This window comes from Ranitomeya imitator, chromosome 8 (genome assembly GCF_032444005.1).
Source record: "Ranitomeya imitator isolate aRanImi1 chromosome 8, aRanImi1.pri, whole genome shotgun sequence".
Lineage (NCBI taxonomy): Eukaryota > Metazoa > Chordata > Amphibia > Anura > Dendrobatidae > Ranitomeya > Ranitomeya imitator.
The window spans coordinates 36,945,154-36,972,247 of NC_091289.1; the positions used below are offsets into that span (position 1 = coordinate 36,945,154).

The 27,094-nt window shown below is 44.1% G+C and overlaps 1 protein-coding gene across 5 annotated transcripts in view; it reads left to right on the plus strand.

The window, feature by feature from the left end:
- PHF2 (PHD finger protein 2) overlaps positions 1-27,094 on the plus strand; it is a 224,509-nt gene that overhangs the window by 110,387 nt on the left and 87,028 nt on the right. For all 5 annotated transcript variants that reach the window (XM_069736754.1, XM_069736752.1, XM_069736751.1 and 2 more), the window contains exons 2-3: positions 11,932-12,017; positions 21,195-21,309. In XM_069736754.1, coding sequence (XP_069592855.1) covers positions 11,932-12,017; positions 21,195-21,309 — 201 coding nt within the window. The remainder of the gene's footprint in view (positions 1-11,931; positions 12,018-21,194; positions 21,310-27,094) is intronic.

The following is a 27,094-nucleotide window of genomic DNA, read 5'->3' on the forward strand; positions in this document are numbered from 1 at the left end:
AATTTGAGTACTTCTTCCAATTGGTGCTGCTCCGCCAATTCCAGAACAGTTTTTCTTTTTGCTCTGTGCCCCTCCGTTCCGAAGTTACGCACTTTGGAAGATACATTTTTCCCTTCAACCACCTGGGCGTATTCCACAGAACTTCTTTGCTTTTTCCTCCTCTAACTCTGGCCTATCAAAACACAGCTACGCCCACGCAGATGTTCTGTGGTATACGCCCAGTTGGTTAAAGGGTAAATTTATCTTTCAAAGTGCGTAACTTCGGAATGAAGGGGTGCAGACGAAAAAGAAAAACTGTTCGAGTTGGCGGAGCAGCAACAAGTCGAGGAGTTACTCAGTTCCGATTAATAAAAAAAAATCTAGTAGAAGGTGCCCTTTACATGGTAACTTTCACAAACAACGTTGTTAACCTCTCATAAATATTAGTACTATAATGAGCGAATGAAGGGTAATATTTCTTAATATTGAAGAAATCTGTTTCTTTCTCCACATGAGCCATTTCTTACCCTCCACACTGAATTTATCATCCCGTTAGAAAACCGTTTTAGATCTGTCCTTGATGAAAGCAAGATGAACTTCCAGCTCACTGCAAATTAAATAGGAGCTATAACCAGGTTCTTCAGAGTAGAGGAGGAGTAAGGAGCGCTCAGTATAGATAAAGTGTCAGCAGACCTTATCTTGCCCCAGAGCTGGATTTACAGCTGCACTGCTCAGTGCTGCTGGATTTTCAGCCACATCGGCTCAGTACTGCTGTATAATGTTTCCCATGTTGCTGCTTCTGTGTGTTACAGACAAAGAAGAACTTGGATCCCTCTTTTTTTTTGTATAGGAGACCTCATAGCTGCTAATCCCACCCCACCAGCTCTGACCTCAAAAAGTAGAGCGAAAACCTACAGAGGAGAAAAATCTAGGACACAAGTCACATACCGACCAGAAATGGCTATATGGCTCATTCTGAAAAGCCATCAGAAATGACAGGCACGCTTTAGCTCTCTGATGAGGATTTTGGTGTTGTGCTTCTGCAAAATGGAGCTAATGCAGATACTGTAACTCTTACAAGAGGGCACTAGCATGGGAACTCAGGCACATAATAGTGCCGCCATATAACTGACTATCCTTTTTATTTATCCGTATTTACACTTCCTTTGTGTTAAGAGATAGGCCGGTGTGCACATGAAACATCCCGTCCTGCAGCGCTGCACGCTTCTCTCTAGCAAACAGTCCCAGCAGGTGTTTAAACACAACATCACCTGCAACGTTGTTTTGCTTTTGCGAGTTATTCTTAGTGTTTAACTTCCAACCGTTTGTGCGGTATTATTGTTTGATCTTTTTTTTTTCTTTTTAAAGAGGATTTGTCACCTCACCTGACACCTCGAATTCAGTAAATAATTGTATTTCCCATAAAAAAAAGCTATTTTGTCGCCTCTGCGTTGTAGCGTTCCTGTGTTATGCCTCCTAGAAATATATGAATAAATGTACAATTGGGCGTTAACAGTTGGGAGTGTGTTTCTGCCCAATTTAAACTTGTCCAATCAGTGATGACTGTGTCCAATTATGCCAAGACACACCCTAACTGCTTACACCCACTTGTCAGTGTACAGTATGTATATATCTCTAAGAGGAGTAACAGAGGAACGGCACAATGCAGTAGTCAAAAAGAAAGTCATTCCTGGTTCAAGTCATATATATACAGTATATTTCTTAATATATATGTATATGTATGTATGTGTATATGTGTATATATATATATATATATATATATATATATATAATGTGTGTGTATGTATAAAACTATTTAAAATAGGTATATAACTTTTAATGGTTTCAAACTTGCCCCCCCCCCCCCCGCCTTTTCACTCTTCAAGAGTAAAGAAATAAGAAAAAAATAAACATATTTGGTATTGTAGCATCTATAAAAGATTAATCTAGGACCATATAAAATGTATTAAATACCATAAAGCGGAAAAAATCAAAACACAAGAATATATTTTTTTTATTGCTGCACCCACTCTAAAAATTGCAAGACAAACATGGATCTCAGAAAATGGCGACCCAAATTATTATTATTTTTTTTATGATGCAGTTTTATTATGTATTATTTATTATTAATAATTCATTTCTTGAATTGATATATAGGCCTAATGCCTACCGGAGAGATTGAATCCCAACTATATATATATATATATATATATATATATATATATATATATATATATATATATATACACACACATACATAATTGTCTAAGGGGTACTTCCGTCTGTCTGTCTGTCCTTATGTCACGGTTATTCGTTCGCTGAATGGTCTCGGCAGCTGCCTGTCATGGCTGCCGCGACCAATCAGCGACGGCCACAGTCTGATTAGTCCCTCCCCTACTCACCTGCACTCACTGCCCGACGCCCGCTCCGTAATCCCCTCCGCTCACCGCTCACACAGGGTTAATGGCAGCGGTAACGGCCAGCGGTGTAACGCGCTCCGTTACCGCTGCTATTAACCCTGTGTGTCCCTAACTATTTACTATTGATGCTGCCTAGGCAGCATCAATAGTAAAAATATATACTACGTGACTGGGCAATATACTACGTCGCTGAGCAATATACTACGTGGCTGGGCAATATACTACGTGGCTGGGCAATATACTACGCGGACATGCATATTCTTGAATACCCAATGCGTTCGAATCGGGCCACCATCTAGTGTATATATATATTATAGTAGGGATTCACTCTCTCCAGTAGGCATTAGGCCACTTAAAGAAGCAGCTCCCAGCACTCCCGAACGGCATCAGAAACTCCATGACACCACATCAGTGTCACCTTCCGGCAGATCAGCTCCTCCTTGTTTCCAGACTCTGGTTGCAACGCTGTGACTGCCTTTACCTAGAACATTCAATCCTTACACTATAATCGTCTGTGCTCTCTGGGATTTCGTGCCCGCATTCTCCACCAAATGTAGGGATTTATTTTATTTTACTCACTTATCTAGCACCATTAATTCCGCAGTACTTTACAGGCATTATCGGCACTGTCCCCCATTGGGGCTCACAATATAATTCCCCTATCAGTATGACTTTGGCGTGTGGGAGGAAACCGGAGAACCTGGAGGAAACTGAGCAAAGAAGGCGAGAACATACAAACTACTTTCTCTTGCAGACCTTATGTGGTTCTCACCCAGGCAATGTAGTTTTGGTCCAAACACATGCAGTTTTTATTGCTTTCCACAGGTTTCGCAGCAGCACAGCAAGCATAAATCCTGGCCTTGTCCATGCCGTGATTAAACAGAAGAGACCCTGGCTACTCATACACGGCTGAGCTAGCCCCATCTCGGTCAAACAAAACAACTATTGTTCATGGCAACCACTGATACTAGCGAGTCTCTGAATACGGCCTGTGCAGACTCTTCTCAGAGAGGGATTCTGGCCTCTCGTCAGCTCCAAGACATATCGAGCCTGGTGCCCATGGTCTGTGTATTCACAAGCTAACAAATTTGTCTCTGCTACATCCAGCAGACTGACTGACTGACTCCTCAGTCACTCCATTCATAGAAAGACCCCAGCACGTGTCACTCTCAGCTACAGCTCACCTCTTGGTTTGGCTCACCAGCAGCACACTCAAGTCTGCTTCATCCAGGACATGGCCACACAATGAGTCTACTTCCTGTTTCTTAGAGAAACCATGCAGGCGCTTCTAGTCAAATACTGCAGAGCTGGGATTTAACTGCTTTTACCAGCTATGCTACAACCTCTATATACATATACCTTATATAAGAAAGATTTATTATTTCTTTTATTTAGAATTCCTTATTTTGTATGTATTCTTTATTCATTATTTTAGTATCACTGTAAGCGAACTAAACATGAGATTCCTGTTGCTGGGTCATTTTTACATGCACATTGAACAGTGTAAAAATTAAACCGAAAAAACGGTGGCAATTTTTTTTTTTCACCTCCCTTGAAATTTTTCCTTCCCCAACTTTCCATATATAATATGGTAAAATAATGTACGGTAATTCAAAGCTTTAATAAAATGAAAAAAGTTATGGTTCTTGGAAGAAGGGGAAGAAAGAACGAAAGCGCAAAAACTAAAAATCGCCTGGTCAGTCTGCAGAAGATAAGTGTATATTATTACTTTAATGGTATGTTTCTCAAAGCAGCAAGGAATCCAAAGGCAAATCTGTATGATTTTGGAAATGTTATAGAATTATTAAAACTCCAGATAGTCTAGTAAAATTCTTATATTGAGATTTCTCGAAAGAGTCGTAGGAACGCAAATAATAAGTAATGCAAGATGGATTTCATGACGTCTCCTAGATTGAGCGAATTAAGCATTAGTTCACTGATTATTAGGTTAGACCTTCTCCTCTCTGGTGTGGACTTATGATGGGATCTTACTGATTTCTCTAATTCATGAATAAAATGTCAGGATTTCAGTGAAAACTGACACTCAAGCTAAAAAGTAGTAACAAGGGAGTTTTAGATGATGGAACGCCTGTGTGACCGACACTGTGGAATTTGTAATGGATATTAAAAGAATAGAGATTTTTTTTTTCCCACCTACGAGGATAACTGATGAAGCTCAAGATCAAGCTCGAATGAAGCTCTGCCTGAAATCACTGATGAAACGTAGTCGGATCTTCTTGTGCGTGAACAAAGCGGACGTGAATAAGGCTTAAGGCTAGCCCTAGGCTTAAGCTCTACCCTACCTACTGTATCCTCACCCATCCCTTGTAGATTGTGAGCCCTCGCGGGCAGGGTCCTCTCTCCTCCTGTACCAGTTGTGACTTGTATTGTTCAAGATTATTGTACTTGTTTATTATGTATACCCCTCCTCACATGTAAAGCGCCATGGAATAAATGGCGCTATAATAATAAATAATAATAATAATATGTGCACATGTTGCAGATTAGGGTGCAGAATTTTCCACACAAAATCTGCATCTCCTGGCAGAAACCGCAGGTGCGGATTTGCCTCGCATGCGCGGTCGGAAATGGCGGACGCGACGTACAAAAGAACATTACATTCAGCGTTTTTTGGTGACGACGGTCCGCCAAAACGCAATAGATCCAGTGCACGACGGACGCGACGTGTGGCCATCCGTCGGGATCCGTTGGCAATACAAGTCTATGGGCAAAAACCACACATTTGCAAGATACGTTTTTTGTCCAAAACGACGGATTGCGACGGATTAAAAAAAAATGCTAGTGTGAAAGTAGCCTTACACTGAATCTTTTCCCACAAACTTACATATCAATCCATTCAGCTATCCTTCCTCAATAACCTGCTCTGCGTTTCCAAGCTGCCTTCTTATTGAGACAATGCCTTTAAGAACCCTACTGGAGATAACTACAGTAACATTTACACACTGAAACCATTTGAAATACCCTTCTACAAAGACCAGAGAAGTTTTTAGTTTAGCCACCAATGCAGATGACCAACTAAATGCAATTTTTGGTGGTCCCCTCGAAGAACTTTTGCTCTACATATCCCAGTACACATTTCACTTTTGACCTCCAATACTTTCTTGATCAAAAAAATTACCATTTCCATTCCAGATCCTTCCCACTAATGGTTAATACACAAGAGCTGGATACAACATGATGTCTCATATCTTCTGTTAGAGGTTTATTTTATTTCAGTGCTTTTTTTTCCCGAGGAGGTCAGTGGTTTGATCCTTGTTACGAGACTTAGAGCTGTATTGTGCAGTGGAGACTTAGCGGTGCACATTTCGGGTTTTCTGTTGAAGGCACTGCGGGGGGTCCTCAGTAAGAGGGCCGACCAGGTGTTAGTGGCAGATCAATGCTCGATGTCTTTTGTAGGTATAGGGTATCCATCAGATCTTTCACAGTCAGATGCAACTCTAGGAAACGATTGATTCTGAGGACGGTTGTACATTTCCATCTGCAGTGCGTCGGTCGGATCCTGTTGTTTGATGTTCTTCCATCGATGACTTGTTGGTCTTGTCCCCCCTACTCAATAATCACATGAGAGGAAGATCTCATCTACATTTTCGATGTTGACCTTGGTAAAGCCTGAGAAATAAACGAGTTGAGTTAGAGCGTAAGTCGGCATCTCGAGCCTCGGAGCTTGATTTGACAAGTGCTACTGGAAGCCTAATTGGCTCTGACAATTTGCCAGCTCTCATTTCGACTCTGATCTGTTCTCCTGCACTTGTCTTCATCTGTGTTCTCTGATTTGCAAATTTTTTTTTTTTACATTTTCATTTAATCACCAGGAACATAAGTGAACTTTGGTTACGCGTTGGTTAGAAATGTCGTGCAACTCAATGCTTTCATTATTGACTTTATGGGTCCTGTTTGTTGAGTGCGCGTAGCCTGAGATTTTTTTTCTTCTTTTGTTTGATTCTTACCTGAAATAGGAAATCTAGCTCAAGTCGTTCCTGAAGGATCCTTTTTTCTTTGTCTTTTGACCCAGTACTGTTTTTTTTCTTTTTTTTCGTTATTTGAGAAATTCTAGAAAAGTGCTGGTCCTTCTTATGGAAATCCAGGGTGTCCATGTTGAGTTTCTTTGGAAAAGAGTATGTAAATCATGATACTCTTCTCCAGAAAGAATAACAAAAAGTCTGTAGCGTTACATAAACCCATTAAAGAGCATTTAGAAATTACTTGGGATATCTGTCAAACCAGAGTCACCCACCGGTAGACAGAATTATTACGGCGTTCTTTAAACTCATTAATACAGATCAGGGTAATGGCAGCCCCATCAGCATTAGGTTGTCAGATAATCCCCCCCCGAAAGTCAACAGGATCATCTATCAGTTCTCATCTTTCCATAGGCAGGGGATAACTTAGGGTCGGACTGTTGGGACAAGCACCGATTGGCAAAATGGGGAATTTTTTTTCCCAATCAGACTCTTTTATCCCTGTTACAATGATTGACCACCGCTCCATTCCTTCTCTATGGGGCTGCCGGAAAAAGCCAAGCGCGGAGCTTGGCAGCCCCATACAGTATGAATGGAGCGGCGGTCAAGCTGGCATAATGCTGATACATAGGGTTGAGCGACTTTTACTTTTTTAGAGTCGAGTCGGGTTTCACGAAACCCGACTATCTCAAAAGTCGAGTCGAGTGAAATCGGCCGATTATGGCGAAAAGTCGGGGATCGACCGAAACACGAAACCCAATGCAAAGTCAATGGGAAATCTATCTTTTTTTTTTCTCTTTCTCTCTCCCTCTCTCTCTCATACGAAACGCGACTTTGGCGCGAAGATCGCCGACCGCATGGCCGATCCCACACTAGGATCGGGTCGGGTTTCATGAAACCCGACTTTGCCAAAAGTTGGCGACTTCTGAAAATGACCGACCCGTTTCGCTCTACCCTACTGATACATTCTAGCTCAGATAAGTCCCATTTTGCCGATTGGTGCAGATCCCAACAGTCGGATCCCCACTGATCAGACCTTAATTTTCTCATGGCTGCCTCTATATTATTGGATCATGTACTGAGCGTTATGCGGCGCGTTTGATGTCCATAGGGAAGGCAGTGACGGGACCCCCTCAGTACCTGGATAAAGTAATGGTGCCACTTTGCAGAATGTTATTCTGCCGTTCAATCACCTGTAGTATGAGTAGTACCCCGTGACGGCAGCCGTTGATAAGTTTGCATAGTCTCTGCTCACAACCTGTGATATTCTGACATTGCTGAACCGATACTTCTCTTACAGAGAAAGAAATAGAGCAAATCATTCAAGAGAAGCCATAGCATAAAATTGAGGCTTCAATGCAATCCTACCTTTCCACTACTGCTTTATAGTGTAAGCTCCTGTCCTGGGGATCGCACCGGAATAACGTGGATTACCGACGGAGGGGGTAGTCTAAATGTGTCACATGAAAGTTACACGCACATCTAAGTATAACCTATCCATTTTTTTTTTAAATTATCAATTCTTACTTATATAGCACCATTATATTACACGGCGCTTTACAGACATTATCATCACTGTCCCTATCGGGGCTCACAATCTACATTCCCTATCATTACGTCTTTGGGAGGAACCTGGAGAACCCGGAGGAAACCATTGCAGATGTTGTCATTGGTGGGATTTGAACCTAGGACTCCAGCACTGCAAAGCAGCAGTGCTAACCACTGAGCCACCATATAGTGCTAACCACTGAGCCACCATAGAGTGCTAACAACTGAGCCACCATATAGTGCTAACCACTGAGCCACCATAGAGTGCTAACCACTGAGCCACCATATAGTGCTAACCACTGAGCCACCATAGAGTGCTAACCACTGAGCCACTATGCAGTAATTAATAAAATAATAAAAGGGCCAGCATGTCTCAGCTCCTTTATGTAATTGTCACCCTTGCATGTGAGTTTGGGTGGAAGGTTGCAGTATTTCTACTTGCATTTTGCAATATGTGAAAGAGGAATTAAGATGGGTAAATTACTGTACATGTTCGTGTGTTTTGTGCCTGGTTTCCGTATATTTAATGATGATACAAATCTATATGTGATTCTTGGAGAATCTGATTTTGTGCGCCTGCCTCCCTCCCGGCATTGCGTTGCCGTGTCTATTAGTTCTCGTCGGGAGTTCATTTACTGCGCTGATCTCTGATTAACTCGCCCCTGGAAGCACCGTGGGAAAAGATGCACAAACGTGCGCAGGTTCTCTGAAAGGAGGAAAAAAACAAATTACCTGTGCTGCGCCTGCAGGAGCAGAGGAAAAACCTCTGTGAGCACGTGTGCCATCTTATACTGTACAGATCGATGGCTATCCATGTAACACATAGGCGGCGAGAGCCACAGCTATGAGTTCTGCTTCCTGACCTGGAGAATGTTTAGAGGGAATCTGCCACTTGGGAAAATGCTACTTACCTGCAGGTGAATGGCATTAGGAAGGTGCCCGGCCGCTGTACCGAAAGTGCAACTACAGTGAGAAAATGAAGGTACTTCCTCCCGGAAGGCCTCCGGCTTTCAGTCATAGAGGTGTGCCAGCTTTCAGTCATGGGGTCATGCATAGAGTGACTACTGTCACCGCTCACTACATTGTGAGGCTATAACCACACCTCGGCACTTTGATTGATAGCTCGCTCTGCAGTGTATCTATGTAGAGCGGACTGTCAATCAAAATATCAGGGCGTGGTTATAGCCTCCACACATAATATAGAGTGATGACTGTAGCCGCTCTATACATCACCTCGTGACTAAAAGCCGACACACATCTATGACTGAAAGCTCGTCAGCCGTCAGGAGGAATTAACTTAATTTTTTTCCCTGGTAGCTGAACTTTCAGTACTGTGTCAAGGCAACATTTAATTTTTTTTAACTGCAGATTAACCCCGATATCTGCAGGTAGATGGCGTTTTCCAAGGTGACAGTTTCCCTTTAAGTTGACCATTCCTTCACCTTAGGCCAATTTTGTATGTCCGACACCCAAGGTCCGATGCGATTTCCTGATCGGCCACGATGATAGGCATAATTTCTAGGCAAATATGTGTCTGATGAGTTCACATCAGGAGACCCGCCGTCGGTCAGGGCATTGTGGTCCATATTCCAATCGTGAATGTCGGATGTGTGAACACAGACTTAGAAAGCTGTCAGGTGAATGCTCGTTTGGTCGAGAACGATCTCTCACCACTCTCAAAGGGAGGGCGGAAAAAGCAAATGCAAGTTATGTTAGGTAGCACATTTGTGAGCCCCCAAAATAGGGAATATTGAAATCCAACATGCCCAATCCTAATATTTTCACCAACATCTATCATTAGGGGAATGGATTGGGACCCCTATACACGGATGGTCGGCTGGTCCTGCTAATATTGGTGATAGGTTGGGGCATATTTACTATATTGTCCATATATCTCAATAGGACACATGCCTGGGGGAGGTCTTAATGGCACAATTCCTTTAAAAAGGGCAGTAAAAAGTGGTTTTACTGAATATAACCCATACAAGACTCTCAAATCTATTGACAGTAACCTGAAAACTTAAAGGGGTAAGAAAAACATGGCTGAGCTTTATCAGAAATAGCTGAATCCCGGTGTGTGGGCTGCGTTTGGTGTTACCGCTCGGCAGGGCCGGCTCCAGGTTTTCGAGGGCCCCGGGCGAAAGAGTCTCAGTGGGCCCCCCCCCCCCCCCTTTTAACACATACCCCGATTTATGATGCACAGATACGGCAGAGAAATGTATAGTACAATGCCAGATTTCACTTCTTACATGAGTGACAGCTATTGTAGATTCTGCAGTGTATATATACAGGAGGAAAGGCTCTGTGCAGTGTATATATACAGGAGAGGTGCTGTGCAGTGTATATATACAGGAGGAAAGGTGCTGTGCAGTGTATATATACAGGAGAGGTGCTTTTCTGTTTTGAGTTTTTCTATGAAAAAAAGACTTTTCTACATAAACAACGTTGTTTGGTTTTGTGGCCCCAACAGATCTGTGCTACAAAGTAACAGGCGGCTCGGGCATTAATGAGGGACCTGATGCTGAATCCTTTCCACAAACCCTAATGACCCAATTAGTGCCCCGTCATTAGAAGCTCATTAAATGCCTCCCTGTCCCGAGCAGTCATGTACAGTATGGGGGGATCCTGCAGCCCACCCCCTGACTGCTCCATACCATACACTGCCCTCTGTCGCTCTCACTATTATCCTGTGCATTTCTCTGTCATTGTTACCCCATGTTACACTTGTCACCCCCACTACAGAGTAGCAAGGCAGCCAATGTCACCCCGTCCCGGATCCTAATGGCAGCAGGAAATGTCTGCTCCTCTATTGGGTTGGAACCTGATTTAATCAAGGAATAATGTGGATTTGTTGCCGGTGGCTGCAGGGGAAGGGTTAAGTGATGCCATGTCCTTGGTGGGAGCAGTGGCAGCTGCTGGGACCTGGACAGACACAACCAATGTTGCTGTGACTGCACAGTCACAACCAATGTTGCTGTGACTGCACAGTGTGACCTGGAGGAGAGAAGCTGAGACTCCGGAGCAGAAATCACCCACATGCCAGCACTGGGCAGAGTCCCTCCAGTCACCAGCCTGGGGCCACGGGGCCCCAACCTACAGCCCACAGCTCAGATTTATCCATAGCAGCAGCTCCCCTTCCTCCTGGCATCTGGTTAACCCCATTTATGCGGGTCGGTCGGATTGTTATCTTTAAGGTTTAGCAATAACCTTCATACAGATGGGAAGGGGTTAAGCTTCTTCCTACCCCACTGGTGCAGGTTTGGTGCAGCATGCATGTATTCTGGGGTTCTGGGAGAGCTGGGTGGCTGCAGGCTGCACCCCACCAGCTGCTCCTCCAGACATCACCCACATTTTTAGGCAGCGGAGACAGCAGCAGACTGAGCCACAACCACTGCTGGATACCTTTGCACTCACTGGGGCACGGGTAGGACGGAGCTCCTCGGAATCTGCCTGATAAACTTCAGCACTGTCTGCAGCCACCCAGGGGGGAGAGCAGAGAACTGCTCTCTCCGCCCACAATGTCACACTGGCTGCCTTCTGTTAACCCCTATGTGTGCCTGCCTGGCTGCACTGACTGAGTGAGAAGATGCTTGTGTTAGAGCTGGCACATAGGGGTTAAGAGAACGCAGCCAGCAGTGACCTTGTGGGGGGAGAGAGCATGTTATCTCCTGCTCTGCTCTCCCAGCTGTATCTATGACAGCATGAGTGGGCCCCCCCCTCTCCCCAGGGCCCCGGCATTTGCCCGCTGTGCCGGGTGCTGACGCCGGCCCTGCCACTCGGCTCCATTGAAGTTATTGAGGCTGCGCTGCAATGCCACACCCGACCTGAGGAAAGTTGTGGCGCTGTTTTCTTGAAAATTTTAGACCGAAAGTTATTTCATGAGTCGAATATTAACCTTGTCAGATAGCTTTTGTTCACATTATGGAGAGGTAGCGCTTGACGTGAGCTCTGGAAGATGACGATGACACTGGTCAGAAGATTCACTCTGATTTCTTATTTTGCAGCTGTGTTGACGTAGAGGAAGATGAAGCTCCAGATATTGATATCTACCACTGTCCAAATTGTGAAAAGACCCACGGGAAGTCAACATGTGAGTACTCGTCACATCTAACGTCCGCTGAGTATTATGTAACATGTCATTTGTAGAGAGGACGGTGACCGCTGTCACGGGAGAGGTAGCGGCACCTCTACAGTCACCTCCCATTCATTTCGGAAGCCCTTCACTTTGCTCCTTATCTCCCATCCATATAAAGGAGGACTTTATCACTACTGATGTGTGCACAGGGTCCTTCTTCTGGCGTACTCTAAGACTAGCTCTGAAGCTTTTCGGTACTAATTATGACCAAGGGCAACATCGGCACGGAGTGTTATATACTCCCTATATTTGCATCAATGATGAAAATAATGTATTCTTAACTCCTGGACTCCCACCAGCCTCCATGATTGACTTGTCCTCAGACTTCCCCTTTAAGTCTAGTAATAATCCAACATGCACAACCCTTCTTTCGCTGGCATTAGGGCCATATACATTTTATTTAAATTCTACTGTTTCAACACTTATAAAAGCATGAGTTTCACATTTGATCAAAGCACGTGAGCCCATCCGCCATTAACCAGAAAGCCCCCTTTTTATACAGGATCCTATGCTAAAAGTCTTACCTTCCCTAGTTATCCACTCTGTCCGTAGATCTCCACTCTGTCTGTCTGTAGATCTCCACGCTGTCTGTCCGTAGATCTCCACGCTGTCTGTCCGTAGATCTCCACTCTGTCCGCACTCTGTCTGTCCGTAGATCTCTACGCTGTCTGTCCGTAGATCTCCACGCTGTCTGTCCGTAGATCTCCACGCTGTCTGTCCGTAGATCTCCACGCTGTCTGTCCGTAGATCTCCACTCTGTCTGTCCGTAGATCTCCACGCTGTCTGTCCGTAGATCTCCACTCTGTCTGTCCGTAGATCTCCACGCTGTCTGTCCGTAGATCTCCACGCTGTCTGTCCGTAGATCTCCACGCTGTCTGTCTGTAGATCTCCACTCTGTCTGTCCATAGATCTCCACTCTGTCTGTCCATAGATCTCCACTCTGTCTGTCTGTAGATCTCCACTCTGTCCGTAGATCTCCACGCTGTCTGTCCGTAGATCTCCACGCTGTCTGTCCGTAGATCTCCACGCTGTCTGTCCGTAGATCTCCACTCTGTCTGTCCATAGATCTCCACTCTGTCTGTCCATAGATCTCCACTCTGTCTGTCTGTAGATCTCCACTCTGTCCGTAGATCTCCACGCTGTCTGTCCGTAGATCTCCACGCTGTCTGTCCGTAGATCTCCACTCTGTCTGTCCATAGATCTCCACTCTGTCTGTCCATAGATCTCCACTCTGTCTGTCTGTAGATCTCCACTCTGTCCGTAGATCTCCACGCTGTCTGTCCGTAGATCTACACGCTGTCTGTCCGTAGATCTCCACGCTGTCTGTCCGTAGATCTCCACGCTGTCTGTCCGTAAATCTCCACTCTGGCCGTGGATCTCAACTTCCACCAGTTCATTAATACTGTGGGTAGTGCTGACCTTATCACATATGCACCATATCTTCCTTCATGCCAAGATTACTTTTATTTAGAAGAAAGTTAAAGCTGGATCTATTGTTTTCCTAGGTCATTTGAGGTCTTTGTACAAACAGAGGTGAGTCTTCTAGTCTGGGGTCCCATCTAAAAAGAGGTGGCCTCGTTGCCGGCATATGGGCTCATGTACTTTTGATCAAATATGTGCAAAGAACGGTTGTATTCTTATTTTATCATTTTTGCCAAGAGGTGTTGCATCCTTTGTGTCTATATGGATACTTGCAACTGATTTGTATGTAATACTATAGGTATGGCTGGCCTTATCTTATATATTCTACCCCATTCACATTAAGTGGTCGGTCTCGCCAACTCATCGCCGTAGGTCTCACCGCCGGAAACCCTACTGATCCAGATAATAGGACTCTGAAATTGGCTTGCCCCAGCATTCCTCTAGCCAGTGACTGGAGCGTGGGGGGCTTATACCAGGCTATCATGCTATTCAAGCCGGGCACTTCAGATCCAAATTGTCTGGATTATTGGAGGACCATTTGGTGTAACACCTCCCACCCCATCTTCGGCATGTTAGCACCTGTATTGTGGGCAGGTGATAACTAATTTGGGACGATCCCTTAAACTGATCTTATGGAGACCCATTGACCCAATGGCAAAGACAGGAGTAGTGTAACGAAGGGTGGTTACAGAAGGGTAGGGACCACCTTATCCAGTACATAGTGTATTCTAGATGCAGCAGTAAGTAATGGTCAGATATGAGGCAGTATGGCTGCACAATCAGACTTAACCATATTTTACGGACTATAAGATGCCTTTTTTTTTTCCAAAAAAATTTTGAGGGAAAATGGGGGTGCGTCTAGTTGGAATGTATTTACCCAGGAGTGTGGCAGCAGCAGGAGTGGGGCAATTCTGCCGGCCTTGGGCTGGAAGAGGGGGTGCTCGGTGGTCCAACGCTGCAGGGCGACGATCTGAATCCCAGACTGGTGCGTCAGTGCTCGGTGACTCAACTGACATCTTGTGAAAGCCCGTAGCCTCCGGGAAAATGGCCACGGGAGGCGGTGATGTACAAATTGAGATCTCGGCAACGTAATCTTTTCCCAACATCTCGGTGTTGAGATCTCAATCTATGCATGCACCGCCTTCGGCAGCCTTTTTCCCGCCACTGCATTGCAGCAAGATGTTGGCAGAGCCCTCGCACCAAGAAGCACTGACGCACCAGTCTGGGATGGGAGATCATTGCCGGACCGCCGAAAACCCCCGTGACCCTGCTCCACCAGTGTTGCCAATTTCCTCCTCCCCCGCTAAGCTGAATTCAGACTGGAAGACGGACCCCCATTTACGCATTCATTTTTTTCCCTATTTTTCTTCTGAAAACTTGGGGTGCGTCTTATGGTCCAGTGCATCTTATGGTCCAAAAAATATGGGAGGACTCAGGCAGACGTCCATGGACATCGATCTGAGCACAGACTGGAAAATGCACAGACTGGCCGTGGGTCCCTAGTGTGACTGCTTCATAGAAAAGAAACCCACGCTGGAGTCGGGGGACCTGCAGCTATTCTGGATGTCTGCCTTAGCCCCAAGTCTCATCAGGCAGCTATACTCCATCCCATGTGACCATTACTTACTGCTACAAGATACACTATGTGCTGCAGAGCGGCAGCCAGTCCATGCATTGCGGTCCAATCTAGGACCGATTTTCACGGGCATCTGAATGAGCCATTACATGTAGGATTTATCATGGAGACACATAGGTTTGCATAGGAGCTGTAGACACAAAACAATTGGGCGGTTTTTTTTTGTTTTTTTTTTAAATCAAGACCACTTAAACAGTTGCGTTATTTCTTATTTTAGGTCTATTGGAGCGATAAATTATAAACCAGAAACAGTCCAAGGTCAATAATAAAATGTTAATTAAATATAATCCAAGTTTAAAAAGGCAAAAAATGTCCATATATGTGGACCACCCAATATATAATGAATAATATTGTCCCACTGGACCTTTTCGGTTGGGATAAACTATATTAGTGTTCTACTAATACAAACTTTTGGAAACCCCTAAATCTTGCAATATCTTATGAAAGCAGTGATCTCCTATGATGTACATTTTGACCTTGAACTGTTGTCACGTCTGGCTCCATAATTGGAACATCTCATTGAAAGTAGTAAGTGGATACCAGCACTCGAAACGTCTGCAAATGAAAAAAAATATTAATAAATTGCGCCCCCGCGCTGGATCTATTACCGCAGCCAGCCAATTCTTGTCATTTCCATTGTCTGCAAGGTCCGTGACAGCGATGGAGAAGCTCTCCCTGTATTGTCGTGTGGTTCTATGTTGCCTTCGCTGCCTTCAGATTGCTTTCTTTCCTTATTATTCCCTTTTATACTTGTATTGACAATCTAACAAGTTCTGCCATAGTCCAAGGACACCGTCTGCCTCCATCTCTTAGGCACAGGCGGTATTGTTACTTGCTCCTGTCCCACTGATACTCTCATCACTTGTGTCCTTGTCAGACGTAAGGAAAGAAAATTAAAGGGGCTCTCCAGTATGTAAAAATACAGTTATATGAAAAAGTTTGGGCACCCCTATTAATCTTAAGCTTAATGTTTTCTAAAAATTGTTTTTTCGCAACAGCTATTTCAGTTTCATATATCTAATAACTGTTGGACACAGTAATGTTTCTGCCTTGAAATGAGGTTTATTGTACTAACAGAAAATGTGCAATCTGCATTCAAACTAAATTTGACAGGCGCATAAGTATGGGCACCCTTTTCATTTTCTTGTTTTAAATACTCCTACCTACTTTTTACTGACTTACTAAAGCACTTTTTTTTGTTTTCTGACCTCATTGAGCTTTGAACTTCATAGCCAGGTGTATGCAATCATGAGAAAAGCTACTTAAAGTGGCCACTTGCAAGTTGTTCTCCTGTTTGAATCTCCTCTGAAGAGTGGCATCATGGGCTCCTCAAAACAACTGTCTAATGATCTGAAAACAAAGATTATTCAACATAGTTGTTCAGGGGAAGGATACAAAAAGCTGTCTCAGAGATTTAACCTGTCAATTTCCACTGTGAGGAACAAAGTAAGGAAATGGAAGAACACAGGTACAGTTCTTGTTAAGGCCAGAAGTGGCAGGCCAAGAAAATCATCAGAAAGGCAGAGAAGAAGAATGGTGAGATCAGTCAAGGGCAATCCTCAGACCACCTCCAGAGAGCTGCAGCATCAACTTGCTGCAGATGGTGTCACTGTGCATCGGTCAACTATACAACGCACTTTGCACAAGGAGAAGCTGTATGGGAGAGTGATGCGAAAGAAGCTGTTTCTGCAAGCACGCCACAAACAGAGTCGGCTGAGGTATGCAAAAGCACATTTGGAGAAGCCAATTTCTTTTTGGAAGAAGGTCCTGTGGACTGATGAAACCAAGATTGAGTTGTTTGGTCATACAAAAAGGCGTTATTCATGGCGGCCAAAAACACAGCATTCCAAGAAAAACACTTGCTACCAACAGTAAAATATGGTGGAGGTTCCATCATGCTTTGGGGCTGTGTGGCCAATGCCGGCACCGGGAATCTTGTTAAAGTTGAGGGGCGCATTGATTCCTCTCAGTATTACCAGATTCTTGACAATAATGTTCATGAATCAGTGACAAAGTTGAAGTTACGCAGGGGATGGATCTTTCAGCAAGACAATGATCCAAAACACCGCTCTAAATCTACTCAGGCATTCATGCAGAGGAACAATTACACTGTTCTGGAATGGCCATCCCAGTCCCCAGACCTGAATATCATTGAACATCTGTGGGATCATTTGAAGAGGGCTGTCCATGCTCGGCGACCAGCAAACTTAACTGAACTGGAATTGTTTTGTAAAGAGGAATGGTCAAAAATACCTTCATCCAGGATCCAGGAACTCATTAAAAGCTCCAGGAAGCGACTAGAGGCTGTTATTTTTTGCAAAAGGAGGATCTACTAAATATTAATGTCACTTCTCTGGTGGGGTGCCCTTACTTATGCACCTGTCAAATTTAGTTTGAATGCAGATTGCACATTTTCTGTTAGTGCAATAAACCTCATTTCAAGGCAGAAACATTACTGTGTCCAACAGTTATTAGATATATGAAACTGAAATAGCTGTTGCAAAAAAAAAAAATTTTTTTATAAAACATTAAGCTTAAGATTAATAGGGGTGCCCAAACTTTTCCATATAACTGTATGTATGGGAGTCCAGTGGGCGGTGCTACTAGTGATTGACAGCTCTCTCTGCATGCACAGTCATACAGGAAGTGCTATCTATGATGAAGCAGGACCGCCCACTGGACAAATACCAGGGTTTTCAATGATTAAAATACAAGTTATACTGAGACTTTTCCCCCCAAAATATAGATAAACGTGTTCAGCTTCTCCAGCTCTATAACATCCTGCTGATCAGATGCCGTTTTCAACGTGACAAGTTGCCTTTAGGGCTCCTGCACATGGCTGTATTTTCGGTTTGAGTGCGATTTTTGACAAAACATCGGATCACACGTGGACCAATGTTAGTCTAGGGGCATGTCCGAATTTTTATTTTTTTTTTCCTTCGGACTGAGTCTGACCAAGGGAAAAAAATTGCAGCATGTCCGAATTTGATCTGATATCTGGAACATATTGAGGCTGCACTCGGATGACATCTGAGTGCAGTCCTATTTCCACGGACTGACACAATGGAGAAGATGGAGACTTTTTTTTTCTCCATCTTCACCTCATCTGGGAAAATCAGATCTCATTCTGATCAGAGTGTGATTAGCATGATCGGACTGAATCTCTCAGAATCCCCCGGCCTTCAAGATAAGTCATTGCAAACTTCAGTGTCAAATCAGAGTGGTCTGACAGCTGAGCCCTCATCTATCTTGAGACCATTGGGACCCTAGTGGCAGCTGGTACTGTAGAGACAGCCATACATGGGACACATGGGCTGTCACTTTCGCAACCCTATAACATTACTGTGAAAATTACACTGTCAAATTTTTGTTAAAAGGCTCTTTAAAGGGTTTGTGCACCCCTTTATTTAACGTCAATGATCCTGTTGATCAGCTGATTATCGTTTGTCCTGTTCCTGGATCCCTCGGGGTGATCAGTTCTTATCGCTGGGCAAAGTTTTCTTTTACCTGGCACGTAAATAAATGGCATGCACTAGCGCTATTTTTTTTTTTTCTTCTTTTTTTCAAAACCTAAAAAATCACATGAAATTCGCAAAAGACGCAATTGCTGCCAGAGGAGGTCGGATACAAGTAATGCTTCATAGGCTCCGGTATGTAACGTGTAGGTGGCCCGGTAATGAAGCCATGACTGTGTCTCGTAGTTTCCCCCCCGTATAGGTCTGCTTTGTGTGACGGGATTATCCGGATCCCCCCCATCACCGCCACTTGATATTCATTGTTGATTTCCATTCCGTTTCTCAGGTGTCGTTCTTCCTTCTCCATTGTTTGATCTGTTTTTCTTTCTCGTCTTCTTTCTTTTATTTGATGTTTTGTCCTTTTCATGTTTTCTTGTGTTTTTTTTTTATTATTTACTTTTGTATGATCGCTTTGTAAATGACACAAATACTAGAAAATATATCTTGTCAAGCAGCATAATAGCATGATTTTTATTGTTACGTGTAGCTGACATTTCTGTGATTGTGCTCATTGTTGGTGACTTTTTATTGGAGGATAACCCACGAATCCCCCTGAGGACCACCAGTCACTCTCCGTGCTACCCTCTTTTCTTGCCTAGAGTTTGTCAATGTGTGTTTTATGCAATATCTTTTAGAATAAAACATAAAGGGGTAAATTTACAGGGGAATACAGCAAAAGCCCATCAAGTATAATACCTGACCTGATACAATGGTGGCAGCGGCGTGTTCATCGGCGCTAATGGAACGAAGCGGGATGGTTAGGGATCAGAAAGAGCCTCGAAGAACCGACCAGTGACATTAATTGACTGCCTATAAATAATTGGACCGGTACACCATGCTTAAAGGTGTATTCCCGTCTCCAATATCCTATCCCAATATGTACCAGGGTGAAAATTACATAGTTTTTGCTCTTATTTTATTCTGACCGCTCCTCTAAATTTGCAGTTTTTTGGTTTTTTGTTTTTTAAATCCACCATATGGTTCCAGAGATGTAGGACTTTTTATTTATTGCTATTGTAGGGGTGTAGCTACTAGTAATTATGCAAAGTAGCCTAAAGACACGCCCTAGAGGAGCCTCTCTATGTAAAGATCATTAAAATTAGCGCTAGATAACAAGAACTATATGTCTGGAACTGGATGATGGGTTTTTTTTTTAATTCTTACTAAGGCAAGCAGCGGGAATAAAATAAGAGCCCAAACTGTCCACTTTTGGCCTGACGATAGGTCCTCTGGACGATAGTCCTACCTTTTTATTCTTCTGGTATATCATCAATGTCTATTAGATGAAGGTTCCAGAGATATATCCAGAATGATGGCTGCCTTTGGCTGTGCACGGGTGCAGCTCCCTCTGGTCACTTCTATTTGGAGACAAACCAGTACGCTTGCTCGGCTGTTTTTGGGAATGGAAAGAGCCACAGACACATTTATAGCCACTGGTGATGAGCGAACGTGCTGGGATAAGGTGTTATCTGAGCATGCTCGGGTGCTAACCGAGTGACTTCAGCGTGATCGAATAATATGCTCGAGACCTCGCGGGTGTTCGACAGCTGCAACATATGCAGGGATTCCCTGTTTGTTAGCCAATCCCTGCACGTGTTGTGGCTGTCGACATGCAGCCGCGGGGACTCGGACATATTAGTCGAGCACGCCGAAGACTCTCGGCTAGCAGCCGAGCATGCTCAGATAACACTCTCCAATCCCCTCTTCTGGCACCAGCACTAGGGCTTCATTTCCGGCCAGCTGGGGTCAACTATTACGTCCGCCAGAAACTTTAGATGAACATCAGCCGAACCTGCCGATCATCTGATGTGTACGGGGGGGCGCCTCCCGACTATGCCGTCTGCGGAGAGGAGGATCGGGCAGCAGCTTTCTCCTTCAAGTCACAGATGAAAACGCGTTGTATTGGAGAACGGGAGAGATTGAGCCAGCAGCTATCTCATGTGTTTGGCATGCTTACCAAAAAAATCATTTTTTTTTTTAGCAGAAACAAAAAAAAAAAAATTACCTTTTTTTTTTTTTTTAATTAAAAAAAAAAAAAACAAAGTGCGCCCCAAACCCCAAACCCCACACTCTCTTGTTAGTTGCTTGCTTGCCCTCGGATGTCACAGTGAAATGACTTCCCCACATTCGCAGGCACGAGTAACGCGCTCGATTAATTAGAATCTCAGCGTTTGCCCTCTTTTGACTTCGCACTTCAGATTTAATGACTCTCCGTATCATTTTAATGCTCCCTGTAAAGTTCTGTGACTCGATTTGGGAAGAGGCAATTATTCCTGCTTCGGATTTTTAACATGAAATATTCGGCACAAACAGAAAATAACACGTCATAGTCTGCATCACTTTCCCCGGAAGGTGAGATGAGATGATTTGGTATCAGTGCTGACTTACAATCTACCACGAGTGACCGCTGCGGACAGTCGCGCGATACACCGCGAAGGTCATTGAATGACGTCAGTCCTTGCGCAAACTTCACATCCTCGCCAGAAATCTGTGTCCGATTTTAGGCAAATCTGTGATCTTATTTATTTATTTTTTTTATATGTTTCTGGTTTCTCCTAGTAAAAAAGAAAAGAAATTGGCACAAGCATGACACGGGACAGGCGACCGACGTCAAACCGGTTCAAAATGGCAGTCAGGTCTTCATCAAGGAGCTCCGGAGTCGAACCTTCCCAAGGTAAAGATCTGCAATCCTAATATGTGGCCGTGTTCCTTTGATGATGCAGTTTTAGGAAACCCACTCTATTTATTCTCCCAGTTATCACTTTAACATCACTTTAAAGAAGTTTTCTACAACTTAAAAAATGATTCTCAATGGACCAAGTGGGGTAATAAAAAAAAAAAAATAAATAAATCCTGTACCGAGCAGCGCATCCCCTCTGCACTTGATACTGTGTCCCCCGCCGGTCTCTGACATCTACGTCCGTAGGCGGCGTTGCATAACCGCTGCAGCCGATCAGTGGTCTAAAAACGAGAATAGGAAACTAAAGTTGGAGATTGGTGAGAATCTGACCCCACCAATCCTGAGAATGAAGCGGTGGGAGGGCTGACGCAGCGCACAATGCGATGGCTGCCTGTCGAGTGGCTGGGAGTGCCGCGGAGGAGGACCATAAATGAAAAGTGTAGCACTGCAGCCCCTTCATTCTCAGGATGAGATGTGGTCAGACCCTTCAGACGACCATATATCATGGTCCCGGTACAGCTTTTGATGCACAGACCACCCGTGGCCGGTCTGTGAATCATGGTCAGTACTCGGACCCACCTTCAATGCAGATATTGGTTCCTCTGCCAAGCTATAGAGTCAGAGATCAGCCCCAGAAAGCAGAAAATATCACAGTACTGTCGCCTTCTAGGACATGTCTGAATACATAATTAAAAAGATCTCATAGACCTGAAGAGGCTGGTGCCTTTACTCTGAAGATCCATATCAGAATGCCCGTGTAATCCCTTTTTGAAGATTTTTCTGCCTAATATTAAAAATTAGCACCAAGCTGGACTCAAAGCCATTCTGGCATTGTTTTTTCACAGTAAGTACAACAGCCTCATCCGGTATGTTTAAAATCTTACGCAGCTTGTATTGTGAAATCTGGTGACCGCTCCGCTTTAAATGCGTAATGGCCGTATAGTTAATGTCGAAATGTGGCACGGACGGAGAGTGATGGATCTCCAGGGCTGCTGTATGATTTACATTCCTCTGTTACGCCAAGTCTGGAGAAACACAGAATAAATCTGTAATTCATTAATGTCTGGACAAGAAGCGAAATATGTCAAATTCACAGAAGTGCGATGAGCCGGCCGGTCACGTTACATGAGATTCTGATGCTGGACCTCTCGCGACATCTTTACTGATCTCAGGGTGGAAAATAAGTTGAAAGCTGATTCCATTACTGGATGGTACTAGTAGTTCCTCCATCCCTTACGTCCAATTTCATCCCATACTGTATTATTTAGAAATAATTGACATACAAAAATACTTTACCTGTATTCTTTCTCAGCAATGTCCTCCTCCTCCTCCTCCTCACTGTTGTGTCTCTGGCTGGTAGGCTTGTGTTCACACTCGCATTAGGTTCTGCCATTGGTTCATTTTTTTCCAGTAAAATGATGGACACACTGATCGAAAACTCTCAAACCCCATTATAGTCAAAAGGGTCTATGGGGCACCATCCGTGCTTCTCATTGCCCCTACGTAAAATCATTTTTTTGTGTTCACATCACAGAACAGGGAGACTAGGGACGTTTCTCCCTGTGGATGGAGGGAGACTTATAGGCCATGTAATGCTCCGCTGAAAATTTTACATATGACAATGGACTCTTCAGAGAGGGACTCTAGTGCCACCCATTGTGGTAGCAATCCTAAAATTTGATATTGACCCTTTAAAGGGATCTTCTACATGATTCTTAGGATTAGATCATACAGAAAATGTGAGAATTGAGCCCTAGAGCATGAAGTGAGCTGAAACAGTTATAGTGGTAATTGCTCACCATTTAGTCCCCCGAGGAAGCCCACCATGCAAAACACGCATCGGGGCAGCAGCGCTCTCTCGCTCTCTCTCTATATATCTCTCTCGATCTCTTTCTCTTGATCTGTCTCTCTCTCTCGATCTGTCTCTCTCTCTCGATCTGTCTCTCTCTCTCTATATATATCTCACTATCTCTTTCTCTTGATCTGTCTCTCTCTTTCGATCTGTCTCTCTCTATATATCTCACTCGATCTCTCTCTCTCGATCTGTCTGTCTCTCGATCTGTCTCTGTCTCTCGATCTCTTGATTTCTCTCTCGATCTCTTGATTTCTCTCTCTTTCTCGATCTCTCTCCCTCTTTCTCGATCTCTCTCCCTCTTTCTCGATCTCTCTCCCTCTTTCTCGATCTCTCTCTCTTTCTCGATCTCTCTCCCTCTTTCTCGATCTCTCTCCCTCTTTCTCGATCTCTCTCCCTCTTTCTCGATCTCTCTCCCTCTTTCTCGATCTCTCTCCCTCTTTCTCGATCTCTCTCCCTCTTTCTCGATCTCTCTCCCTCTTTCTCGATCTCTCTCCCTCTTTCTCGATCTCTCTCCCTCTTTCTCGATCTCTCTCCCTCTTTCTCGATCTCTCTCCCTCTTTCTCGATCTCTCTCCCTCTTTCTCGATCTCTCTCCCTCTTTCTCGATCTCTCTCCCTCTTTCTCGATCTCTCTCCCTCTCTCTCGATCTCTCTCCCTCTCTCTCGATCTCTCTCCCTCTCTCTCGATCTCTCTCCCTCTCTCTCGATCTCTCTCCCTCTTTCTCGATCTCTCTCCCTCTCTCTCGATCTCTCTCGCTCTCTCTCGATCTCTCTCGCTCTCTCTCGCTCTCTTTCGATCTCTCGCTCTCTCGCGATCTCTCGCTCTCTTTCTCTCGAGATCTCTTGATCTCACTCTGTCTCTCGAGAAAGAGAGAGACTTATAGGCCATGCCTCTGAGAATTTATATATGCAAAAAGCTGATCCTAAGTCGTGTGGCCAAGGCCTTTAAAAGGTTGAAATTGAATTTTAAGATTACTGCTTCCAATAGGAGGCACTAGAGATTGAGTCTCTGTCTGCCTCCTTCTTTTAAGAGGCAATTTTCATGTAACAGAACAGAGATTTGGAATTCCGAGGACTGATGTGAACATAACTGAAGACCAGCGGCTGCAGCAGGAGCCTCCCCCCACCTGTATCAGATTTCGGTGGATCCATCATCCGTTTTACTGACATGTAAGGAAAGACCAAGCTTGATAAGAGCCGCCTAAATGCTAATCTTTCATTGAAGAAGTTGTTTCTCCCTCATCTCTCATCTGCGGGGAAGTATTTCAATACAAGGTGTGAAATGTGAAGTGGATCTGAAAATGGTGTCCATTCACATCAACAGGTGAAATGGAAAATAAATCATTTTCCACTTGTCCCTTCGATTATGTAAAAACCTTCCACATGACAAGTGTTAAAACCAGTGCGTACAGCCCGTGTCCTAAAGCAACGCATCGGAGGACAGGACCCATTGTTCAGTGGGCCTTTACCCATTAAAGGGCATCTGTCATCAGAAAATGGCCCATTGGAAAATTTTATATATATATATATATATATATATATATATATATATATATATATATATGTTTATATATATATATATATATATATATATATATATATATATATATATATATATATATATATATATATATATATATATATATATATATTTTTTCAATCTTTGAAAAAAAAAGTGATATGAAAAACTGAAGGAGGGAAAAACTATACAATAATAATAATTATTTTTTATATTTTTAGACTTTTGGTATCATAATCGTTCAGACTTGGGGAGTCATGTTATAAAGTCAATTCTTCCCGTTCGATGAATGATGTAAAAATAAAACCCATAAAACATTGCACAATTGCATTTTTTTCACCGTTTTACCTCCCTTGGAATTTATATAGTAAAATGAACGGTGTCATTCAAAACTACAACTCATCCTGTAAAAGAAAAAAGAAGGCTCTTGGAAGAAGGGGAGGGAAAAAAAAAAAACAACAACCAAAAGCGCAAACAAGGAAAAATCGCTCTGTCCTTTAAAGTGTTAAATGGACGGTCCACTTAGCAATTTTCATCACCTGTTTGGTCATGGGGGTTAGATTGTTAGATTGCTCAGACTGCCCCAAATTAGGAAAACGGAAAGTTCTCTGTATGAATGGATCAGGTTGTAGGACCCTCACTGCATTATTGTTCCTGTAGACCCCCATAAGTGAATAGATAGAATAGGTCAAGGCTTACTCACTAGTTTGGTGGGGGGGGAATCCTGTACCAAGGCTGCCGGACGATGGTGTCTGATTCATCCATTCGCCATCATGGCGGTTTGTTGCTCTCTTCTGCGTAAAAATAAAGAAAAGTTGTAAGACCACCATCTATGGAGAAGAAGTCTCCGCGGGCGGCTCGCCCCGACACCTGCCTTATTAATCTCTGTAGGCGAGGCGCCGTCTCCTTGATGAGACTAAACCCTCATTCAACTAGTGGCTTCTCTGCGCGGGTTTCGGAGCGCAGCCCGGCGGATTGTGAAGAGCCGCCATCTGACCGCAGATGTCTTCCTGGCAGGAGGGTCTGGCAGACCTTCTGAAAGGGAAGTTACTCCGCTCTCATCTGCCTGCCCAACCGGAAAGGAATTGATCTGAACGTTTGGCTCAGACCGTACCCAGAACTGGAGATGAGAAAAGTAAAAAAAAAAAAATAAAATCCAACCAGAACACAACGTTCATCTGGAATTATCCGGGGAGGTTGGGAGTTTAGGGGGTTAAAGATCTTATTATTTTTTTTCACGGAACAGCGCCTCCTTTGTCCTTGAGGATGTGCCTTGTATTACAGCTCACCCCTTTAAGGTGAATAGCGCGGAGTTGGAGTACCCTGTGGACAAGAGGACACTTTATCTTCAAAATAAAGGTTCTTTTTTTTTCTAGTTGTCCATCCAGGATTCTGAAAAGCATGGGCTGCCTTCTTACAAAAACAGCGCCCCCACTGTGTACAGTTAATGTGTGGTATTGTGGCTCTGGCAATATTCACTTCAATTGGGGCTGAGCTGAAATGGCAGATGCAATCTGTAGCCAGGGGTAAAAATAAAAAGGCCGAACTGGAGTGAAACTGAGAATTTCAAGCGTTTTTTGGCAGCGAATTGAAACTTTACTCTGAATACCAAACCAATATAATAAACTATTCGGACACCTCCATATTGCACCCTCGGGAGCTTTTTATCGCCTCCCATTCTTCATCCATACACCATAATTTGGAGTTGGCCCCTTCACAACTAAAATTCTTCTGAGAAGACTTTCTAGAAGACATTTTTCTAGCCGAGGCCAAACCCTAAAGCCCCATAGTATGATCCCTCCTCCACCAAACTGTACAGGGGGCACAATACAGTCAGGGGGGTAACATTCTCCTGGAGTCACCAAACCCAGACTCGTCCATCAGATGCCAGATGGAGAAGTGTGATCCGTCACTTCACGGAGCACGTCTTCTCCAGAGTCTAGTGGTGACGGCTTTACACCACTCCATCCGACGCCTGGCATTGTGCTTGGTGATGTACGGCTGTATGCAGCTGCTTGGCCAAGAATCTCCCGGCGGGGGCGCAGTGTTTGTGCTGATGTTGGTACCAGAGGAGGTCTGGACTCTGCAGTTATGGGGTCAGTAGAACGTTGGTGACTTTTCTGCCCTCCTCTCCTCCTCAGCACTCAGCCCCCTGCTCTGTAACGTTATGGGGTCTCCATTTCGTGGCTGAGTTGCGGCAGCTCCTTCCACTTCTCAATAATATCACTCACATGTGATGGGGAAGATTTAGCAGGGAAGAAATGTCATGAACGGACTTGTTACCCCCAGTGGCCCCTATTACAGGACTGGTGTCAGTGAGCTCTGCACCACCAGCCGTTCTATCACATGTTAGGGCAGACGTGGGGCGAGGAGCCTTAGGTTATACACTGGCGGGTGTGAGGAGCCA